General features: G+C 45.6%; 1 protein-coding gene across 1 annotated transcript in view; it reads left to right on the top strand.

Moving 5' to 3' along the window:
- The first annotated feature begins 636 nt into the window (after window positions 1-636).
- The window catches only part of AP3S2 (adaptor related protein complex 3 subunit sigma 2), a 40,530-nt gene continuing 22,152 nt past the window's right edge, over window positions 637-19,014 (top strand). The window contains exons 1-4 of the mRNA XM_080651664.1: window positions 637-1,010; window positions 8,397-8,488; window positions 8,900-9,011; window positions 14,651-14,722. Coding sequence (XP_080507790.1) covers window positions 942-1,010; window positions 8,397-8,488; window positions 8,900-9,011; window positions 14,651-14,722 — 345 coding nt within the window. The 5' untranslated portion in view covers window positions 637-941. The remainder of the gene's footprint in view (window positions 1,011-8,396; window positions 8,489-8,899; window positions 9,012-14,650; window positions 14,723-19,014) is intronic.

The following is a 19,014-nucleotide window of genomic DNA, read 5'->3' as shown; positions in this document are numbered from 1 at the left end:
TAATACATATTTATTTTAGAAAAAAATGTATTGATCGATTTTGAGAAAGAGAAACATTCATTTGTTGGATCTAATGTTATTTTTTAAAAATACTTTATTGATTGCAGAGAGGAAGGAAGAGGGGGAGAGAGAGAAACATTAATGATGAGACAGAATCATTGATCAGCTGCCTCCTGCACACCCACACTGGGGATCCCGCCTGCAGCCCGGGCATGTGAGGGCGGGGCATGGGTCCAATATATTTTAAAAGTGTTTGAAACATTCCCATTTATCTAAATGATCCAGTTTGCACCTCGATCTGTAGCATAAGAAGGTGCTCCACCTCACCCCGACTGTCATTAAACGTAAAAAAACAACAACAAATTTTACCAATATGGGGTCGCCGGTACCTTTTAAATGGGATTGCATTAGAAATCTCTTGATTCCACCATTCACCATCTACCATGGATGGAATAACAGGGGGGAAAAGAAAAGGATCTTAATGTGCCCCAACTGGGGAATGGCTAAATTAGCCTGCATCTCACAGCGGGAGAGCAGGACATTATGTCGGGATGCGGACGGTGAGAAAGGGAGGCCCCCGCCGCTTCGCGCAGGCGGTCCTGCGTGGGAACCTGCTTCTCCCACGTGTTCAGTGAGGCGAGCGGTCGGTCTGGGCAAAGGACACAGATCCGGGCTCGCGTCCCGGCCAGGCTGACCGAGGAGACGACCCTCCCAGGCTCGGTGCCGTGGTCCCCACCAGCCCTACCCCCGCGGGCCCGCGGCGGGGCCTGGATCCTCCTCCGCGGCCGGGAAGCCGTACTCTTCGCGGCCCGGCCCCAGGGCGCCGGGGGACGTTTCCGCCGGCCACTTTCAACGGCGCACCCACCGGAAGTGTCCGTGTTGTGGCGGAAGTTGATGTTTTCTGGAAAACAGCAGGGTTGAGAGGAGCGTGGCCGGCAGAGATGATTCAGGCGATTCTGGTTTTCAACAACCACGGGAAGCCGCGGCTGGTCCGCTTCTACCAGCGTTTCGTGAGTGCGGCCCAGCTTCGTCACGTCCCTCCTGGGCCCCGCGTCCCCTTCCTCCCGACCCTTAGGCCCCGGCGGCGCCCGCGGGCCCCGCCCGCTGACCACCTCGGGCTCATGCACCACGCGTGACCCTCACACGCTAACCTTTTTCCCGCCCCGGGCCAGTGTCGGGCCTTCTGTCCCAGCCCCGCTGCTCCCGTCCCGCTCTCCCTGACCCCTTTCCGGACCCCGGCATTTCTGTGCCATTTTGTGACACCTCCTCGGTCTCGGGGCTCTCTGTAAGTGACCGGGGTGCCTCATGGAGACCCTGAAAGATTTAAGTCACTTTAATCTTGTTTAGCCAGAGAGTCAGGAAAGATGCTTTCTTGGAATAATTTCATTTCAGAGTTGCCTGGGACTGTTAAGGGACTTGGAAAAAGTCAGTTTAAAAGTGGGGAATGTGCCTTGACGGTGTGGCTCACTGGTTGAGCATCGACTTATGAACCAGGAGATCACGGTTGGATTCCCCATCAGGGCACATGCCCAGGCTGCGGGCTGGGTCCCCAGTGAGGGGCGTGCAGGAGGCAGCTGATCTGGGATTCTCTCTCATCATTGACTAGTGACCCAGTGCACGAAATTCATGCACATTAAAAGGGAACTAATTAGAGGAAATATTTTAATATTGCTATTTGCCCTTTCTCTATAATAGAAGTGTCAGAGATGAAAGAAAATTAGTAAAATGTATATGAAAATCTTCCTCCTGTCAGAGTCTGGGGCACGCCACGGGAAGCAGAGTCAAATCCCTACCCACCCACGTGCGCCCTAAAATCATGCAAAGCCCTGACCCAGCCGGCCCTACCCCCATTGGACTAGATCCAGACCTGGCTGGCCCTACCCCCATCAAGCCCCACCAGGTGGGGGGGGCGCGGCCTCAGGTCGCCTGGCCTTGCACCGGGGCAGGGTGCGTGGCCTGAGGTCCCCTGGGCCAGAGCAGGGGTCAAGTCTTCAGGTCCCCATCAAGCCCCGCCGGGCAGAGGGTGCGCCTTGAGGTCCTCTGTTAAGCTCCTCGGTCGGGGGGTGTGGCCGGAGGTCCCCTGTCAAGCCCCACCAGGCGGGGGTGGGGTGGGGTGGGGGGCGCGGGTCACAGCCTCACGTCCCTCCTGATTGCTCATTAATGCTTGTTAGGGGAACTTGGCCTCCACTGTGGGCACAGCCATCTTGTTATGGCACAGTGGTCAATTTGCATATTCCCTCTATTGGATAGAATATGATGTTTCTCTCTCTCTCCCTTCCTCTCTGGAATCAATACAAATATATATATATTTTTAAAAAGTGGGGAAGGGGAAACTATACATGCTGCTGCGTGAGGGCTCAATAAATAATAATGTGAACTTGGAATTTTTCCAAAAGCATTTCTGTGGAAAAACACAAACATCATCATTTGCCTCCTGTCCCCGAACGTTTTATTTCTCAGTGGCTAGGTTTCATAATGTTACATATGCAATTGGTGGACTCCTGAAACCTTGGAGGGGGAAAAAGAAAATTTATGTTCAAGCCTTAACTCCACCTTTTTTACCTTTGTGTCTATTAACGAACTTCTTTTAGACTTTATTTCCTCTTCTTCCAAGTAGAAATAATAAACAAAAAAAACACTACCTTTTCAAAGAATTTTTTTCAGCTAGATTACATTTTATTAAATAATTACATCGAGGTAAAAATTTGCATTTTGTGTGCGTGCGTGCGTGCGTGCGTGCGTGTGTGTGTGAATTTTCCCCTATGTTTTCTATTTTTTTTTAATATATTTTATTGATATTTTACAGAGAGGAAAGGAGAGGGATAGAAAGCTAGAAACATCGATGAGAGAGAAACATCGATCAGCTGCCTCCTGCACACCTCCCACTGGGGTTGTGCCCGCAACCAAGGTACATGCCCTTGACCGGAATCGAACCCGGGACCCTTCAGTCCGCAGGCCGACGCTCTATCCACTGAGCCAAACCGGTTTCGGCTCTGTTTTTTATTTTTATTTCATTTTGATTTCAGAGAGGAAGGGAGAGAGATAGAGAGATAGAAACATCAATGATGAGAGAGAATCATTGATTAGCTGCCTCCTGCATGTCCCCTACGGGAGGTTGAGGGGGGGTCAAACCCGAAATCCAGGCATGTGCCCTTGACCAGAATTGAACCTGGGACCCTTTAGTCCGCAGGCCGACGCTCTAGCCCAGCCGTGGGCAAACTACGGCCCGCGGGCCGGATCCGGCCCGTTCGGCTGTTCTATCCGGCCCACGGAGCCGAAAGAGCGGAGGGTTCTCTTGCTCTCCCCTCAGCTCCTTTACTTTGAATTTATATTAGTTCACACAAACACTCCATCCATGCTTTTGTTCCGGCCCTCCGTCCAGTTTAAGAACCCATTGTGGCCCTCGAGTCAAAAAGTTTGCCCACCCCTGGTCTATACACTGAGCCAAACCAGCTAGGGCCATGTACTACAAGTTTTTATGTGGACGTGTTTTTCATTTCTCTTGATTTTATACCTAGGAGTAGAATTTCTGGGTCATATGGCAACTTTATGGTGAACATTTTGAGGAACTGCCAAATTTTTTCAAAGTGGCTGAACCCTTTGGCATTCCCATCAGCAGTATGCGTTCCAATTTCTCTATCTCCCTAGTGACTTTTGTTAATCTTTTCCATTAAAGATGTTTTAGTGAGTGTGAAGTAGATTTTTATTGTGGTTTTAATTTCCATTTCCCTAATGTCTGATGATGTTGAGCATTTTTTCCTGTCCTTATTAACCATTTGCATATCTTTGAAGAACATAGTATTTTTGTAAGAACCATATTAGCTCAGGAGTGAAATTTAACCTTGTAAAAAGAAGAGTATTGAAGAATATGAGGGATTATTAAAATAATTGAGGACTTGCCGAAACCGGTTTGGCTCAGTGGATAGAGCGTCGGCCTGCGGACTGAAGGGTCCCGGGTTCGATTCCGGTCAAGGGCATGTACCTTGGTTGCGAGCACATCCCCAGTGGGGGGTGTGCAGGAGGCAGCTGATCGATGTTTCTCTCTCATCGATGTTTCTAGCTCTCTATCCCTCTCCCTTCCTCTCTGTAAAAATATTAATAAAATATATTTTAAAAAAAATAATTGAGGACTAGCCTTATCTGGTTTGGCTCAGTGGATAGACCGTTGGCTTGCAGACCGAAAGGTCCCGGGTTCGATTCCAGTCAAGGGCGCATGTCTGTGTTGTGGGCTCAATCCCCAGTGTGGGGTGTGTGGGAGGCAGCCAATCAATTATTCTCATCATTGATGTTTCTATCTTTCTCTCCCTCTCCCTTCCTCTCTGAATTCAATAAAAAAAAAAAAAATTGGTGGTTTACCTTTTTGTTGAATTAGTAATTCAGTAGCTTCATCATTTCATATCATTTTTCCACCATCTGCTGCCACCTCCACCCTAGAGTCAGATTAAAGGCTTTAGTTTGAAAGATGTTTTTCTCAGTTTAAAAAAGTGCTGATGCTTCCCTCGGTGAGCTTCAAATGGAAACCAGGAAAGTACCTGGTGGATTTACTCAAATTTACAGAAGCAGTGATTAGTAAGTTTTCATTCATCCGTCAGTAAATACTGAGCCACTGTACTAGTGTACCCATGGCAAGTCAAAGTTCTGAAAAATGGTTTGTCCACAATGACATTTTCCCTGTTTTTACCTCTATTTCTTTTCCTTTTTTTTAAATTTAATAAATCTTTATTGTTCAGATTATTACAGTTGTTCCTCTTTTTTCCCCCATAGCTCCCCTCCACCCGGTTCCCACCCCACCCTCTTCCCTTACACCACCCCCCCGCCCCACTGTCCTCATCCATAGGTGTACGCTTTTTGTCCAGTCTCTTCCCGCACCTCCCACACCCCTTTCCCCCCCGAGAATTGTCAGTCCACTCCCTTTCTATGCCCCTGATCCTATTATATTCACCAGTTTATTCTGTTCCTCAGATTTTTAATTCACTTGATTTTTAGATTCACTTGTTGATGGATATGTATTTGTTGTTCATAATTTTTATCTTTACCTTTTTCTTCTTCTTCCTCTTCTTAAAGAATACCTTTCAGCATTTCATATAATACTGGTTTGGTGGTGATGAACTCCTTTAGCTTTTTCTTATCTGTGAAGCTCTTTATCTGACCTTCAATTCTGAATGATGGTTTTGCTGGGTAGAGTAATCTTGGTTGTAGGTTCTTGCTATTCATCATTTTGAATATTTCTTGCCACACCCGTCTGGCCTGCATAGTTTCTGTTGAGAAATCAGGTGACAATCGTATGGGTGCTCCCTTGTAGGTAACTAACTGTTTTTCTCTTGCTGCTTTTAAGATTCTCTCTTTGTCTTTTGCTCTTGGCATTTTCATTATGATGTGTCTTGGTGTGGTCCTCTTTGGATTCCTTTTGTTTGTGGTTCTCTGCGCTTCCTGGACTTGTAAGTCTATTTCTTTTACCAGGTGGGGGAAGTTTTTGGTCATTATTTCTTCAAATAAGTTTTCAGTATCTTGCTCTCTCTCTTCTTCTGGCACCCCCATAATTCTGATGTTGGTATGCTTGAAGTTGTCCCAGAGGCTCCTTACACTATCTTCATATTTTTGGATTCTTTTTTCTTTATGCTTTTCTGGTTGAGTGTTTTTTGCTTCTTTGTATTTCAAATCTTTGACTTGATTCTTGCAATCCTCTAGTCTGCTGTTAGATCTCTGTATAATTTTTTATTTCAGTCAGTGTATGTTTAATTTCTAGTTGGTCCTTTTTCATATTCTCGAGGGTCTCGCTATATTTATCGGCCTTTTCTAGAAAATTCTTGAAAAACCTTATAACCGTGGTTTTTGCCCTAACTGGTTTGACTCAGTGGATAGAGCATTGGCCTGTAGACTGAAAGGTCCCAGGTTCAATTCTGGTCAAGGGCATGTACCTTGGTTGCAGGCACATCCCCAGTAGGAGGTGTGCAGAAGGCAGCTAATCGATGTTACTCTCTCATCGATGTTTCTGACTCTCTATCCCTCTCCCTTCCTCTCTGTAAAAAATCAATAAAATATATTAAAAAAAAAAGAAAAAGAAAAACCTTATAACCATGGTTTTGAACTCTATATCCAGTCGTTTGCTTTCCTCCGTTTCTTTCATTTGTGACCTGTTTCTTTGTCTTCGCATTTTGGCTGCTTCCCTGAGTTGATAGAGTGGTTTTGTGTGCTAGGTGTCCTATAGGGCCCAGTGGCTCAGCCTCCCCAGTTACCTGAGGTGGACACTCTTGGTGCACCCCTTTGTGGGCTGTGTGCACAGTCTTGTTGTAATCAAGCCTTGATTGTTGTTGGTATCACTGGGAGGGATTGACCTCCAGGCCAATTGGCTGTGAGGATCAGCTGTGTCTACGCTGGGAGAACTTCTGTGCTGGAGACACCCTTATGAGATAAGACTTGCAAAAGCCTCTGTGCTCAGCTTGGATGGGGCGGAGTCTCAGGGCGGAGCAGACAGCATTGGTTTCCCGTCAGCCCTGCCCTAATAGGCCCCTGTGTCTCAGTGTCCCGTGGTAATCGTTGCAAGCACCTCTGAGAGAAAGCCGCCCTCGAGTTCCTCCCACTGCCAGACAGTCCCATTTCTCCTCGAATGAGTCGGGGTTCCCAGAAACTTGCCCAGAACTGGAGTTCAGTGCAGTTGGGAACTTTTGTCTCCCTACCACTTGAGAAAGCCAGCCACGTGCTCAGTTGCCCGCCCTCTCCGCGCGCGCCTCCGGACCTCTGCCTTCCGCAGTTTGTCTGAGTCTCAGTGTGCTTTTCTCTTTCCTGACAGTCCAGTTTCACCCCGTATGAGTCTGGGTCCCCAGAGTCTCGCCCTGAACTGGAGTTCAGTGCAGTTGGGAGCTTTTGTCTCCCTCCTGCTTGAGAAAGCCAGCTGCGTACTCAGTTGCCAGTCCTCTCCGCCTGCGCGTCTCAGTACCTCTGCCTCCTGCAGCTCCTCTGAGTCTCAGTGTGCTTTTCTCTTTCCTTCTAGATGTAGAATTTCTACTCCGCCAGCCTTCCTGTGGTTCTGGATGATGTCCGTTTTGTCTTTTAGTTGTAGTTTTGAAATTGTTGTGCGAGGCAGCAGTTTAGGTGTTTACCTGTGCCCTCATCTTGGTTTCTCCCTCTACCTCTATTTCTTTTCAATAACTAAACATTTCAAGTATAAATTGCTGCAGAAAGAAAGGTTTTAACATTTTTTAATCTGTTATCTGACTCTTAGGGCAAGTCCAGTCTGAAGGTTTGCTTAAGCTTTGCTCCTCAAAGTGTGGTCCCCAGAAGCATTGGTATCACCTAGAAACTTGTTAGAAATGGTCTCAGGACTTACCTAGACCTACTGAGTCAGAATAATCTGCATTTTAATAACATTCCCACATGATTTATTGCACATTTATTGAGATTTGAGAGCACTGGTCTAGAGCTTTTGACTGCTTCTGTAATGACTGGTTTCTCCCATTTTTTTTTTTAAACCATACTCATTTTGAACCTTATATGTATAAATAGAAATCAAATGTGAATTATCAAGAGATTCCATCATAATCGACCTTTCTCGGATGTAGTAAGTGGGTGGGGGGGGAAAGTATTTGTAACTCTGCGATTATTCCAAATTCTTATTCTCTATAGAACTATCTTTCTCAGTAATACTGTTGGTAACACATCTTACATGTAATACCTACATCACCAGCAGATAAGATGGCAAGTTGTTTTGTTTGTTTTTTAATGTGTACACAATTACGTCTTGACCTCTTTAAGGTGTAGACCTGTTGACATTATTTACCCTGCCATGGATGTTTTCGAGGGCAAGACAAAATATTTGAGGACCAGGCCTTCTACTTATTCTTTCACCTTGCTGGAGAGTTGTCAATTCTCCTTTCTTCGTTATTAACTATAAAGAAATATTAGCTTACCTGTCAGGACAATGGTTAGTTACTAGATAGCTAGTTAATATACCCTTTCTTGTTTGTTTGTTTTGTTTTTATAATATTTTTGTTGATTTCAGAGTGGAAGGGAGAGAGATGGAACCACCAATGATGAGAAAGAATCACTGATCGGCTGCCTCCTGCACACCCCACACTGGGGATCGAGCCTTCAGCTCAGGCATGTGCCCTGATGGGAATCGAACCATGACCTTCTGGTTCATAGGTTGACGCTCAACCACTGAGCCATGCTGGCTGGGCAATATACCCTTGCTTAATTCCTATAACAGAGCCTCGTCCATTTTTCCTAAGATTCCCCTATTATTATTTTTTTCTCTACTCATCACTTTTTTCTGGAATCTGGTACCATATGTTCAGATCATTCCCAGCTTGGAAGCACTTCTCTCCCTGTCCACCTCCATCAGTGGGATATATTTTCAGATACCCCCGCCGATTCACTTTATTTCTTTTATTCCACAGCCAGAAGAAATTCAACAGCAGATTGTTCGAGAGACCTTCCATCTAGTTCTCAAACGGGATGACAACATCTGTAATTTCTTGGAGGGTGGAAGGTAAGTGATCAGCTTCAGTTTTCTCCCCATGTGTCCTCTTTTGGGTGGCCTTCATCATTACTTCTTGAGGCAGTGCTCAAGTGTCAGGTGGGTACCCAGTGCAGCCAGAGCTGACCTTAGCATGTTGGGCTGAGGGAGAGACCCCATTCTGTTTGGAAGCTGTTGAACGGTTGTGTTTTGGATTTTTCTTACTTAGATGTTTGGTGTCTGGGAGGATGGGCAGAAAAAAAGGTGAGGAAAGTGATTTAGGCACCACGGCCAAACGTGGTCACACTCACCTGGTGGAACTGGACTATGCTTTGGCCCATCCTCCCCCTGTGTGTTGGCTCAGTTCTCATTCCCTGGGACAGGGTTTCTCTTTGATGTGTTTAATTAAGAGGCAGGGATTTAAATGTTTCCTGTCTTCCACAGTTTGATTGGTGGTTCTGATTACAAACTGATTTATCGGCACTATGCTACCCTCTACTTTGTATTTTGTGTGGATTCATCGGAGAGTGAACTTGGGATCTTGGACCTCATCCAGGTATGTGAAGTCAGCTAATGATGGCAGGTGCTTTAGGGTTCGCTTTGGGTTTTTGAGTAGCCATCCTGTAGATCCTTTTGTCAGTCTCTTTACTGATACTGGTAAAAGTTGCCAGATGTCCACCAGATGGTGCTATGAGAAAGCACCATAGCAACCCTTAAACACTCAGAGCTTTTGGGTTCATTGGTTCCTACTAGCAATCTCGCTGCCCTTGGTTTTTATGTTCATTTCTGACACCAGTTTCGATGTATATGTTTTTCCCCACCACCACCAAGCAAATAACTCAGTTCTGTGGACACTGACCAGGTGTCTCATAAGTTTAACTCAATTCTGACACTGTATTTGTGGAGATAGTCTATATATGTGGAGACAGTCTATATATGTGGAGACAGTCTATATATGTGGAGATTGTCTATATATGTGGAGATAGTCTATATATGTGGAGATAGTCTATATATGTGGAGACAGTCTATGTGGAGGTAGTCTATATATGTGGAGATAGTCTATATAAGTGGAGATAGACAGCAAACGCAAGATCATATTGTCTATCACCTGTGCTTCTGACTGAAGGGCTATAGATCAGAGTCCCATGACCTCCTCCGTGGGCTTGATTAGTTTGCTCACAGAACTCTCTAGAGAAACACTGTACTTGCTAGATTGGCAGCTTGTTATGAAGGGATAAAACACAGAATACCCCGATGGAAGAGATGTGTAGAGCGAGGTCTGGGGAAGGGCACACAGCTTGCATGCTCTCACCAGGCACACCATTCTCCCCACATCTGGTGCTCACCAGCCTAGAAGCTCTCTGAGCCCTGTCCTTTGGGGTTTTATGGAGACTTCATGGCATAGGCAAAGTTAACTAAAAATCATTGGCCGTTGGGGATTGATTCAAGCTCCAATTCCCATCCCTTCCAGGGAGGGGTGGATGGGAGAAGGCACTGAAAGTTCCAAACCCTCTAATCACATGGCTGGTTCCCCTAGCAACCAGACCCCATCCTTAGGTGTTCTCCAAAAGTCACCTTAGTAGGAACGAATAGTTTCCTGTTCCCTCAGTAGGTGCTCAGAGAAATGATCATCCAAATTGTATTCCTAAATACTCTTAAATTGGAATCGGAAGCATTTTTATTTGATTACTTAGTGCGTGTTTATTTAGCATAAACTATTTATTATTGAAGAAATAATACATTTTTGTGGTTCAAAATTCAAAAGGCACACCAGATGTATACAGTGGAAAATATCTTTCTTCCCCACCCCCGCCACCTAGTTTATTTTTCTAGAAGTAGCCAATTTTAGTTTTAAAACCAAGAACCAGGGGCAGTGTTACCGCAGGGGCACTCAGGTAAACAAGGTGTATCCTACTATTTACTTCCTTTTGGACAAACATTTGTAATGAGTGATAAAAAAATAAATGAAGTAACATAGTAAAGGAAGAGAGAGAGAAGTTATCATTGTAGGTTGGCCTAATTATGTACCTAGAAAACCTAAAAAGAAAAATGCAAAAAGTATCACAAGTAATGGTTGATATGAGAGCAAAATAGCAGAATATGAGATTGAATTAATCAAAATTGAATTTCTTATTTCTGCAGAAATAGCTAGAAAATTCATAATTAATGAAATTTCACTTAGAGCAGTAACAAAAGGTATTTAGTGTTTTGAAATTAACTTAGTATGGAATACTTGACATTGATTCCAATAACGTTGTAAAATCTTAAAGGAAAAACATAAAGGAATCCTTAAAATAAATGAAGCTATAAGCCTTCCCCTTGTTGGGGAGAATCAAGCAAAGATGACGGTAGTAATCAACAGATTAAATGGGAAATCCAGGAATAATTCCATCAGATCTTACAGAACTTGGTAAAGGAAAACTTCCAGGAAAAACAAACAGCCAGGAAATCTAAAAGTATGTTTTGAGGGGAAGAGGGCAGTATTGAGGTATTGGCTTTACTAGCCTTAAGAATATGTAATGTTTGGCTCTTGATGGTGTGGCTTAGCTGGTCGGGCGTCATCCAGTGCACTGAGAGGTCAAAGGTTCGATGCCCTGGTCAGGGCACATGCCCGGGCTGCAGGCTCCATCCCCAGTAGGGGGCGTGCAGGAGGCAGCTGATCCATGTTTCTCTCTTCTTCCCTCCCTCTCTTCTTTCAAATCAATAAAAACATAATTAAAGAACATGTAATGTTTGCAGATGAACTTATCTACCTAGATAATCCAAGACAACTGGGAAATAATTAGAAGTAATACTAGAGTTCAGTAAAGGGACTGGATACATGTTTAATATATAAAAATGAATAGTTTTATTTTATAACTAGAGGCCCGGTGCATGAAATTCGTGCACTGGGGTTCGGGGGCGTCCCTCAGCCCAGCCTGTGCCCTTTCACAGTCCGGGACCCCTCAGGGGATGTCCGCCTGCTGGCTTAGGTCCACTTTCTGTGGGGAGTGGGTCTAAGCTGACAGGTGGACATCCCTCTCGCAGTCCAGGACCCCTCGCTCCTTACCGTCCACCTGCTTGCTGCTCCCTACCTCTCGGCTCAGGGGCAGCTCCTGCATTGAGCGTCTGCCCCCTGGTGGTCAGTTCATAGCAACCAGTCATTCACCATTTGGTTAATTTGCATATTAGGGTTTTATTATATAGGATTATATAGGATGATAAGTTAGGAAGCAATATTTGAAAGGGGCCCACTTGCAATAGCGAAAAGGTCCATAAACCAGCCAGGAATAAATGTAAAGAACGTGCACGGTCTATATAAAGAAATCTTTAAAACTGAAAATATGAAAAAAGAGCAAAATATATAAATCAAACATGTTCTTTACCGGGTGAGAAAACTCATTAAAATGTCAGTACTTCCAGGTTATAAATTACTGAAACCCTTGTCCGAGTCCCAGAAAGATTATTGCTGTTTTATAAATTACGTTTGAGTGTGAAACATACTGTGTATACAAAAAGTATGCAAACATGACTGTATAGTGTAAAAAATGCCAATAAAATGAAACTGTCCCTCAGATTAGCAACAGTATGTTACCTAGTCCCTTAAAGCTCCTGTATCCTCATTCATTGCATCCCTCCTTAGACTTTTGAGTTACCATTCCTTTGCTTCTCGTTATAGTTTTTCTAGGTGATGTAATTCCCTAAATGATAAAAAGCTAAGCACAAACTTAGCTGTGTAAGGAAAGAGTAATTTGCCACTTTTATTTATTTTGTTAATCCTCAGCCAAAGATATTTTTTCCATTGATTTCTAGATAGAGTGGAAAGGAGGAGGAGGAGGAGGCAGGAGAGAGAGAAAAACATTGATGTGAGAGAGACACATCCATTGGTTGCCTCCTGCACAAGGCCCCGGTCGAACCTGCAACCGAGGTATGTCCTCTTGACTGGGAATTGAACCCATGACCCTTCAGTGCTCAGGCTAATCCTCTAACCATTGAGCGCCCCAGCCAGGGCGAATTTGCCACTTTCAGATGCAGGCTCCCAAGAGGAGATAAGCTGAACGAAGTGTCTGGGTCACGGACTGGCTTTAGTATCCCTGATAGTTCACAAGAGCCCCTTCTGGGGAAGTCTGAGGTCAAGGGTGAACCCCAGGAAACTTAGAAGATTTGATATTTATAAAAAGTGATAATTTTCTTTTTTCCTTAGCTTCATTGAGAGATAATTAACATATAACATTGTGCAAGTTTAAGGCGTACAGCCTGTTGATTTGGCACTGGTATGTATTGCAAAATGATGACCACCATAGCGTTATCTAACCCCACTTATCACCCACACAATCACCTTTTTTGTGTGCGCAAGAACCAGATTTTTTAACAGATTAAAGTGCAACACCCTTGCAAGCTAGAATGCCAGCTCTTTGGTGACAGAGGACCTAACATTAGAACAAGAAGTCTGTAAAGCCCCAAACTTTAAAAGTGTGACCTTTTTCCAACTGCTTCCGCTCCTGGACTGAAGCCATAAACCGCACTCCATTCCTCTCGGTGTGTGGGTTTGTGATCTCGCCACTTCAGGCTGAGCTTCTCGGTTTCCAAATACTTCTTCCTGTTGTTCAAAGTCTTGTCACTTTATCAACTGAGCTACATCCATCTTCACCGTTAATACCCATTCATTTTCTAAATTTGACATTTTGGTCTTCATTTTCAAAATTCAATTGATCCCATATGTAAGCAGGCTTGGATCTGTCTCCTTGTTTCTTGCCTCGCCGAAGCGTTTCCCTGTTTTTCTCTTGTTCAGCAAATTTCATGTGATCCCCAGCTGCTGGCTTACAATCACTACACACGGTTATTCTGCTTTCTGTGGAGGCTTCAGCTCCGGGGCTGCCATGTGAGCGCCATTGCCAGCCAAGGAGCTCCTTGTGTTCCTGGGGCCCACAGGCCCGCACATTGAGAACTGAATTTCCAGTAGCTTGCTACTTGTTGTTTTTGCTTTTCAACCATTTCCTTTTCTCCTGTTCTTGTCATTGCTGTGCCCTTCCCAACCCCCCAACTAGAACTTCTCGTGCATCCATTGCCGTATTTTTGCCTCTGATAAAACGGAGGCTAGCAGTCAGGCTTAAACTTTCGCTAAATCTTTTTTTTTTTTTTTTTAAATATATTTTATTGATATTTTACAGAGAGGAAGGGAGAGGGATAGAGAGCTAGAAACATCGATGAGAGAGAAACATTGACCAGCTGCCTCCTGCACACCTCCCACTGGGGATGTGCCCGCAGCCAAGGTACATGCCCTTGACCGGAATTGAACCCGGGACCCTTCAGTCCGCAGGCCGACGCTCTATCCACGGAGCCAAACCGGTTTCGGCAACTTTCGCTAAATCTTGTTGCTTTTCCCATTCTCCTCTTTCTCTCTCGACTTCGGCTTTTTGGGGCGCTCCTTGACCTTGAGCAGGAACGAGGTCTGGTCGCAGTTTTCTTGGCTTCTGGATCAGGATTTCTTCTGCTCCCAAGTCCTGGATGGAGACTCTTCCCACTTACAGCTTTTACTACGATGGCGCGTTTATGCAACTGAGATCTTGAGTGACTTCTGCCTCGTGCTTATTTCCTTTGCATTTGTGTGTGTCCTCACCATTTGCAGATGAATTTAGTCACTCGCTTCCTCTGTGAGACGAATGTTCTTTGTCATTTTGTTCCTCAGAGTTGTGTTTCTTGGGGATTGAATTTTAGATGCATATCTTACTATTTTGCTGTCTGAGCCTGCAGTACCTTCATTTCAGTCTCTTCACGAGTCAGCACGCCTTTTGCCTCTATTTTACTCCTTCGGTTCTTGATCTTGATCATGAACTTGAATAATGGTGTTTTGAGGCTTGAGGAAAAACATACATGTGACTGCTCTTTTTTTATCTATATATATGTTCTTTTTTATTGCTTTTATTTTTTTAGAGGGAGAGGGAGACAACCCCTTATCTCTAAGCCACAGAGCAATAAAGGAAGACAAACATGGGCTGCTAAACAAACAAGAAACACAAACAAAATGATCTCTTAGAAATTAAAAACCTGAGAGGAAAATGGGAGAGAAAAGATAAGAAAAGAAGGTTTGGTTTGGTTTGAGATTTACGTAAGGTAAATGGTATCATGACTTCCCCTTTACTTTCCAACGTGATATTTATGAAGATGTGAATATTCCCTGTTTCTCTTCTTTACCTGTTTCTTTATGTTTCCTAGGTGTTTGTGGAGACCCTGGATAAATGTTTCGAAAATGTTTGTGAATTGGATTTGATCTTCCATATGGATAAGGTACCTTCTCTCCCAAACCAGGGTTACCAGAAAGCCGAGAGCCTCAGCCATCCCAGCCACCTCTGCACCTTCGGGTGCTTGCTTTTGTGCTTTTTCACTCTGGGGATATTCCTAGAGCCTGGTTTTTCTTTTTCTTTTTTTTTTTTTTTAACAGGAAGAGACAGGGATAGAGAGTTAGAAACATCCATGAGAGAGAAACATCAATCAGCTGCCTCCTGCACACCTCCTACTGGGGATGTGCCCGCAACCAAGGTACATGCCCTTGACTGGAATCGAACCTGGGACCTTTCAGTCCACAGGCCGACGCTCTATCCACTGAGCCAAACCGGTTAGGGCTGGTTTTGCTTTTTCTTAACATGTTTTTTTGACGCTCAACCAACTAAGCCACACCAGCCGGGTCTAGAACCTGTTTGTTTTTTTAATATATGTATTCATATATATATATATGTATATGTATATATATGTAAATATACACACACACACACATACACATGTATGTAATATATATATACACATATACATATATTACTGATTTCAGAAGGGAAGGGAGAGGGAGAGAGAGAGAGAAACATCAATGATGAGAGAGAATCATGGATCAGCTGCCTCCTGCAGGCCCCCTACTGGGGATCGAGCCCACAAGCCAGGCTGGGACTCGAACCCTGGCCCTGACTGGGACTCGAACCCTGACCTTCTGGTTCATAGGTCGACGTTCAACCACTGAGCTACGTCAGCTGGGCAGAACCAGTTTTTATTTAATAACTTAAGTGTGATAGTTTTGGGGATATTTTGCAAAGATCTGTTACCAGTTGTAACACAGAGATTACTGTTGGGCCTGTATCAAGGTTCAGCTTTTCATACAGACCTCCTGGTAGATGGCAGTGATGTCTCTAGAATGACTGGCTGTCGGGCTGAAAGTGAGATCAATAGATTTATGTTGGTTATCAGATGAGTTTCCCGCAATAGTTCAGTGAGAGTGAAGCTTTCGAATAATCACGACACAGAGGCTTTGACTTCCCTAGTGAAATTTTTACTTTTCCTGAACCGTAAAGCAGTGACTAAGGCATCATTATCGTAGTTTCAGGTCATGTGATGCTCGTAGGGAAGCTGATGTCAGGCAGGATTGGAGTGGTTCATAGTCCATGTTCTCTGGCATGGCCTCCGCCCTCATGATCCAGATTAAATGTGGGCGATTGCCGGCAAGGGGACAGCAGCTGCCGTATTTGTTTTCTCCCCGGGCACACACCCCAGCCAGTGCTGCTCACTGGTGGAGGCCCATGCATCTCAGGTTTGCCTGGTCCTGGTGTTTCTTCAGCTGATTGTCTCTGTGATCCTTGGCCCTTGGAGGCTGGTAGTGATTTTTTGGAGACTATGTGCTCATTGCTAAGCCATGGTCCTTTATTACTGTTTCCATCCCGATGGGGCAGATGTTTTTATTTTTATTTTTTTATACGTATTTTTAATCCGCACCTAAGGGTATTTTCCATTGATTTTTAGAGAGAGTGGAAGAGAGAGAGAAAGACAGAGAAACATCGATGTGAGAGAAACACATTGATTGGTTGCCTCCTGCACATGCGCCCCAACCAGGGCCGGGCCAGGGAGGAGCCTGCCACCTAGGTACATGCCCTGGATGGGAATCGAACCCGGGACCCTTTAGTCCGCAGGCCGATGCCCTATCCACTGATCCACACTGGCTAGGGTGAGGCAGGTGTTGTTAGAGCCCTCACTGCTAGCATTGCTGTCTAGGGGACTCTCAGTCTCAGTGCCCTCTCCCAGGCTCTCAGGTGGCTCTCTGCAGGCTAGCGCAGTCTGGCATTCTCAAGCTTGGCTATTGGAGCGTAGTGAAGTTCCTCTCAGCAGCTACCCTGACTCTGCCTCCACAAGGAGCCTGGTACAGGGGAATCACAGGGCCCATTCCTTCGGGTCTTTGAATAACGTCCTTGTTTAGTGTCGTTTCACTATGACATTGGTGAGATGTTGTTCCTATCAATTAGCCCATGGTATAGTGGATTCATGTACGTAATTTCTTTGCAAGTTGCGTTAACCTGTCGTTGACGTTAAACGAGGACTTGCTGTACTTGACTTGGTGCTCCCCGAGCCTCACAGGTGTCCAGAACCCTCGTTGCCGGTTCGATTCCCAGTCAGGGCACATGCCCGGGTGGTGGGCTTGATCCCCGGTAGGCAGTGTGCAGGAGGCAGCCGATAGATGTTTCCCTCTCACGATGTTTCCCTCTCACATTATTATTTCTCTCTCTCTCTCTCTCTCTCCCTCTCTAAAAGTATTTTTTTTTTAAGTTTTTCTTTTATCTCCTGAGATAATGTGAGCTTTTATCTTATCACTCTCATGTTATTTTAAAAATATTTGTGAGGATACCTGCTAGGGCAGTAAAGTAATTTGAGGCCCAAGTACTTCACTGGACGTGGCTTTAAAAGGAAATAAAAGGCCATAAAAATGTTGTTGTTTCTCGTATGTCTTATCGTCACATAAGTTCCATGCAGCATTTTGATACGGTCTGTAGAGCTGTAATGTTGGATTGTTCTTAAGACATCAGGAAGTTGCTCTCCCTGAGCCCTGGGGTTTCTGAAAGTGATGATGTGAAGAGGCGGACTCTGACTCTGCCCACCTGTGGAATGCCTGGATGTTTTCCGGCAGGTGACTTCCTTTCCCTGGGACTTCAGGCTTATCTTTGCCCTCCCCTAGAGCCCTTTCTAGTTCAGCCATGCCTTCTTTCGAGAATAGAAGGTGATCTTTTTACTCAGAAGCAAAGGCCACGTTGTAAGATCATTGGAATAACAGCTTGAACCCTCCATTCTTCTTAATTGAAGACTCTCTCCAGGAACTCCCTAGACCTTTACACTCTGTGTGGATTGTCCTGGGTGCGGCCGTCACCCCGAGCAGGTGGGGCTGGAGCAGCAGGCCTGTGGGAGGACCAGAGGGGATCCTGCTGCCTGGCAGTTTGTCACTTTCTGATCTTGGAATTTCTCTTTCTGCTCCTGTGTTGTTTTTGTTGCTATCCTTTTATTACCGCTGCTCTCTTCACCTCTTCTCTCTCCCCTTCTTCCTGTCTTTCATTCCATTTCTGGAGCTTATAGTCCCCTTCCTTTCTCTTCCCGACATACACCGGTCTCGCTTCTTTGCCTCGTCGCCAAGGTGTGTCTTTATTGATTCAGTCTCCTGTAACCACAGATCTCCCCAGTCTCCCCCAGAACGCCGCTTCTCCCATGCTTCTCCCCCTCTTCCAGCTGGCATTCCATCTCTCATTCACGCAGGCGTCCTCAAACTACGGCCCGCGGGCCACATGCGGCCCGCCGAGGACATTTATCCGGCCCGCCGGGTGCCGCTGCCTGTCCTGCTTAGCAGCCGACGCGTCCCGGGCCCGCAGTGCGCATAGGAATTTGTTCATAGTGTTTTTTTTAAACTATAGTCCGGCCCTCCAACGGTCTGAGGGACAGGGAACTGGCCCCCTGTTTAAAAAGTTTGAGGACCCCTGCTTAAGGGGGACTGTAAAGAGTGAGTGGACCCTCTCTTGCGCTGCTCCTTCATCTGCTCCCTTTCGGGGGCCCAGTCGCCTGGTTTCCACTCCTGCCCAAGCGAAAGTCCCTGGTTTCCTGATCCCATTTGCCGGCCATCACCTTCAGCTTTCTGCTGTATTTGGAGCTGTTGACCATTCGCTGGTCTTCCTCATGCTGCCTTCGTTCCCGTCACATAGGCCCCTCCTGGCTTTTCTCTTACTCTCCTCCCACCTCCTACCAGTAAGTTACATCGGCAGTGATCTCTCACCTCACTCGTCTCCCTCCCCTCCTTCTATCTGAGATCTCATCCGTTTCTCTACTTGGTACCCATTCAGGTGGGCACCGCCTTGCTAACTACCAAGTGGCCTGAGTCTTGTTCCTATTTTTCCAACTTCTTCCTCACTTCCTCCCAGCACCTGTTTCTTCCTGCCGCCTCTTACCCAGAGCCAGATTTAACATCTGTCTCCTGAAAACCGGTTCTTCCCCAGCACCCTCTTCCAGGGGTGCAGCCCCGTCCCCTGCCAGGTACACCCCAAACCTTCCCTCCCTCTTCCTCGCCCCAGCAGCCAGTCAGGCACTAAAATCTCAGCTTCTTCCTATGGAGTCCCTTTTAAAAAATTTTCTTTTCTTTATTGATTTCAGAGAAGAAGGGAAAGGGAGAGAGAGATAGAAACATCAGTGCTGAGAGAGAATCATCGATCGGCTGCCTCCTGTACACCCCACACTGGAGATCAAGCCCGCAACCCGGGCATGTGCCCTGATTGGGAATCGAACCATGACCT

The sequence above is a fragment of the Plecotus auritus genome (genome assembly GCF_963455305.1).
Source record: "Plecotus auritus genome assembly, chromosome: 15".
NCBI lineage: Eukaryota > Metazoa > Chordata > Mammalia > Chiroptera > Vespertilionidae > Plecotus > Plecotus auritus.
Note: the sequence above shows the minus strand (reverse complement) of the source record. Positions and strands in the feature narration are given on the sequence as shown.